Genomic DNA, 4,870 nt, shown 5'->3' with positions numbered 1-4,870 from the left:
GACGCAGGAGAAAGAAGCCTCATCAGGGCACAAAGCACAGATCCTTCCTGGATATGCCTGCTTCGTTTCCCTGAAAAAGCCCCAAAGGATTCTCGCTCTCACCCAGTTCAGTCAGGAACCATCCTCTCGAAATCCTCCGAGTAGACCCTCCAACGCTGCTTCTGAGGCAAGGCCTTCCTCTGCTCTCGAGGTCCCATCGTCTGTGTGAGGGGGAGAAAAAGAGAAAATATTTCTATCAGAGAGGGACAGATCCTTGTACGTTTATCAGCATGTAAGGTGCGTGTCCCCCTCCCTGGGTTCATGTCTGGACAGGAGTGAATGATGTCCAACCACAGAAGTAAAACCCAGAGCAGGAGAAATCCATCTTGGGTCAAAAATAAGGGCTGAGGTTAACAAAGAAAGGGAGGAGAGAGAAACCAGACCTGTGGCGGCTGTTTCCTGGAGCAGTTGTGCAGTTTGAGATCCTCCTGGTAAACTCTCCTGTGCTTCTTCAGAGAAACGGCCTTCCTCTTCTCTTGAGGTCCCACTTTCTGCGTGAGGGGGAGAAAAAGGGAGCCTATCAGAGAGGGCCAGATCCTTGTATGGTTATCAGCACATAAGGAGTGTGTCCCCTCCCTGGGTTCATGTGTGTGAGATTGAGTGGATGATGCCCCACCACAGGAGTAAAACCCAGTGCAGCAGAAATCCATCCTGGGTGAAAAATATGGGCTATCATCACAGAAAGAAGGGAAAAAACAGACCTGTGGCAGCTGTTTCTTGGAGCAGTTGTGCAGTTCGAGATCCTCCCGGTAAACTCTCCTCTGCTTCTTCTGAGGAACGGCCTTCCTCTTCTCTTGAGCTCCCACTTTCTGTGTGAGGGGGAGAGAAAGAGGGAATCTTTGTTCTATCAAGGGAGTCATATGAGGATCAGCACGTAAGGAGCGTGGCCCCTGTCTGGGTTCACAACTGAACAGGAGGGGATCATGTCATGCCACAAGAGACAAAATCACAGAGTAGAACAGCTCCATCCTGGTTGGAAACAGGCTGGGATCCTCCAAGGAGGAAGGAACCAGAACTACAGGAACTGTTTCTTGGAGCCGTTGTACAATTGCTGTCATGTTTACGTTGGCCCTCAGTTGCAACTCTTCTGAAGACTGTACGCACAAGAAATGCCACAATGAAAACAGGACACCTCTTACACGGATTGTATCCTTGATTCGACAAAATGGGAATAACATGGAGCTCCTACAGAAAAAAATCCTGCAGAACCAACTGAAACAGCCCTTTTGCTGTATTGCCGCCTCCCTCTTACCTGCACACCTGGCCGCTTCCTCAGAGCTCTGGAGGGACCGCTCTTCTCTTTTACGGCGCTGTACATAAAGGAATGGGCCAGGAACCCAAAGTCCTTCAAGGGGAAAAGAAGACACCATGAAGGGATTTGGACTTTCCAAGAATGTTTATGGTGCCTAAAATATACCCACACTTTGGGGGACGGCGGAGGGGACAGTATTCCAACTGCCTTCAAGATCTTTGCTTCCAGCTTGATGCAAACACCATGCATGCATTATTAGGAAACAAATGCCAGCATTTATTAAGTTCTGCTAAGTGACTACAACAAATGATATGATTTCTGTAAAAAGATGTATGATATTGGAACATATATTGGAACCAAGTATTGAAACATATATCAAACATATACTGTACAAAGATATTTAACCTACTGCTGTTGTATTTTTAGTATTATAAACTAAAGTTAAAATAAAGAGTTATAAAAAAGAATAAATAAATAAATAAAAGACACATTAGTTCTTGTAGGTTATCCAGGCTGTGTGACCATGGTCTTGGTATTCTTTCCTGACGTTTCGCCAGCAGCTGTGGCAGGCATCTTCAGAGGAGTAACACTGAAGGACAGTGTCTCTCAGTGTCAAAGTGTGTTGGAAGAGTAATTTATATAGTCAGAAGGGGGTTGGGTTTGAGCTGAGTCATTGTCCTGCAAAAGTATCAAAGGTAATGTGCTAATCATTGTCCTGTAAGTATCAAAGTTATGTGCTAATTAGGGTGTGGTTTACAACATATAAACTCGGATGGGTTTACAACATATAAACACAGCACTCTGCTGCAACTCAGCACACAACAGACCCAGCAAACCATACAGGCAGTGCGATCCTAAGAACCCTACTCAAATCTACTCAGAACAGATTACTCCAGGAAGGTGTTCTTAAACGTTCACTGTGTTATGCCTCAGTATGCGCAGTTCCCCAATCAGAGAAACTCCATCAAAGATCTGATATCTCCACAGGTTTCTGTAATTCACATGCCTGCTAAACTAACCCCTTTCCCTCTCAGGATTTCCAACCAGTAATACTCAACCCTCAAAGCCCAACTGATGAGAAATGGGCCGATGTCCTTACCCAGAGAGGCCGCTGTCTCGTAATTCTCCTGCATGACTTCTCAGTACAGAGCTCTTTGGGCCGGATTTAGCAGAGCCCATTCCTCCTGCGTGAAGAACACGGCCACCTCCAAAAAAGACATGAGGGCCCTGAAGGATTGCCCCAGTTCATCTTTTCTCGCTGCCCCTGAATATTCACACGAGAAAGCAGAATCCCATAGGTGAGTCATATGAAAAAACATACAGAATATATCCAAGAGATAGCAAGACGCTCAGGAGTATCCCAGGAGTCATACAGAATCTAGGAAAATCGGAGGCTGCCTTCTTGGAACAATACTCGGAGCGACAGAGATTCATAAAAGCGTGCTCAACCGGACTTCCCTTGGGCCCAATTTGTTTAAAAGTTGAATGGAATTCAATGCAAGCAGACACAGAATGGCTGTTCCAGTTACCACAATAACATCTTTTAACTGTGAAATGGATCAAACACAGAATCCCCCTCCCCATTATAGCTTCAAAGGTGCTGTATTTGTGCTGGACTCATTTGGACTCTCGTTCTTAACACGCGTGGCGTGATTTCACCTCACAGAAGCAGCATGTTCGAGATGAAGACAATGTAGTTTTAGTGGTTAGCATGTCGGACTAGGATCTGGGAGACCCAGGTTCGAATCCACACTGCCATTCAGGGTCATTAGGGGACTTGGTTAGATGCTTCCATTTCCTAAATGGAGGAAATGAAGTTCATTTGAGAAATGGGGGACAAACAAGTCCTTGTGTTTGCCAATTGCTGGAAACCTCTTTGCTTTCTGAGACACAAACATTTTGCAGTATATAAAAATAGAAAGGGAAATGCTTGAAGTTGACACAGAAAATCAGAGGGCTGCCTTCTTGGAACAATAGTCCGAGCAACAGATTCAGAAAAGCATGCCCAACCGGACTTCCCTTGGGTCCAATTTGTTTAAAACTTGAATGGAATTCAATGCAAGCTGAGACAGAATGGCTGTTCCAGTAACCACAATAACATCCATTTTGCAGTATATAAAAATAGAAAAGGAAATGCTTGAAGGTGACATAGAATATGTTGTATAAAGCATTAATTGTACTGGATTGTCAGCCATAGAATACTGACAAATAGTTCAAGTTCTGCCAGGAAAACAGAGAAAACCCTTAGTTTGGGAACGCAGGCAGGCCGAGGGTTGGGAGGGCCTCATATGCTAGCTCATGCCTCCACACCAAACATAAGAACATAAGAAAGGCCCTGCTGGATCGGACCAAGGCCCATCAAGTCCAGCAGTCTGTTCACACAGTGGCCAACCAGGTGCCTCTAGGAAGCCACAAACAGGACGACTGCAGCACCACCATCCTGCCTGTGTTCCACCACACCCAAAATAATAAGCATGCTCCTCTGATACGAGAGAGAATAGGTAACATTTTCTGGGCTGCAGAAAAGTAATAGCTCAAGGAAGAGGATTCCAACCTAGCCTTCCTGAGCAGCTAGATTTCTGTGAGCAGGAAACTTGGTTTGGAGGGGCATCCCACCCCAGGAAGCCCTGCCCATAGTCTGCAGTTCTACACCCCTGGTGCAGGTTTTTCAGCCCAGGCAGGTTGAAGACTGGAGGACAGGGTTGTCAATTCCTGCTTGAAATTTCCAGAGAGTTGGGGGTGGGGTCTGTGGGGGCCTTAGTTTGGGGAGTACAGTGGTAGCCCCCGAGGGAGATTACCAGGCCCCACCTGGAGGCTGGCAACCTTAACTTGGGACCCAGCCAGCTGAGAACATAAGAAAAGCCATGCTGGATCAGGCCAAGGCCCATCAAGTCCAGCCGTCTGTTCACACGGTGGCCAACCAGGTGCCCCTAGGAAGCCCACGAATAAGGAGCATCCTAATATAATAGGCATGCTCCTCTGATACTGGAGAGAATATGCATGCGTCATGACTAGGGCTCATTTTAACTAACCCTGTTCCTTGGGGGAATAAAAAAGAGGAATACCCATGCTGGATCAGGCCAAGGCCCATCAAGTCCAGCAGTTTGGACCAACCAGGTGCCTCTAGGAAGCCCACAAGCAAAAGAACTGCAGCAGCGCCCTCCTGCCTGTGCTTCCAGCGCCTAATAAAACAGGGATGCCCTTCTGGGACTGCAGCAGAGACGGGAGAGAGCAGGAGGCGGAGGAGGCGGGACAGGCGGGCTGCGCTTATCAGCAAGGGGGAAACCCGAGAAAAGGGGGGACGTTGAGCACTGGGAGAGTCTCTCTGGCCGCGGAGGAGAACTGCGGGGCGATGGGTTCGCGTCCCTGCAGGATCCTCCCCTCCCGCCCGTCCCTTTTGGGTGGTCTTTAAGGGGCAGCTGGAAGAGTGAAAAATAAATGGGGAAAGCACACATTGAGGAACGCTCTTCTCCCCCCAAGGGCGCTCCGGGGATCACCCATCTGCGCCCCGTAGTTGCTCCGCTCCCCCCCCAGCTTTCTCCCCCCCCCAGCTTTCTCCCCCCCCCCAGCTTTCTCCCC

At 48.0% G+C, this 4,870-nt stretch overlaps 1 protein-coding gene across 1 annotated transcript in view; it reads right to left on the bottom strand.

Moving 5' to 3' along the window:
• Positions 1 to 107: 107 nt before the first annotated feature.
• The window catches only part of LOC130493862 (zinc finger protein 501-like), a 28,551-nt gene continuing 23,788 nt past the window's right edge, over positions 108 to 4,870 (bottom strand). The window contains exons 4-7 of the mRNA XM_056867464.1: positions 1,292 to 1,384; positions 741 to 848; positions 423 to 530; positions 108 to 200 (exon numbers count right to left, since the gene is read on the bottom strand). Coding sequence (XP_056723442.1) covers positions 108 to 200; positions 423 to 530; positions 741 to 848; positions 1,292 to 1,384 — 402 coding nt within the window. The remainder of the gene's footprint in view (positions 201 to 422; positions 531 to 740; positions 849 to 1,291; positions 1,385 to 4,870) is intronic.

Source organism: Euleptes europaea, chromosome 1 (assembly GCF_029931775.1).
Source record: "Euleptes europaea isolate rEulEur1 chromosome 1, rEulEur1.hap1, whole genome shotgun sequence".
Lineage (NCBI taxonomy): Eukaryota > Metazoa > Chordata > Lepidosauria > Squamata > Sphaerodactylidae > Euleptes > Euleptes europaea.
The sequence above is the reverse complement of the archived record's forward strand: the minus strand, read 5'-3'. Positions and strand labels throughout refer to the sequence as shown.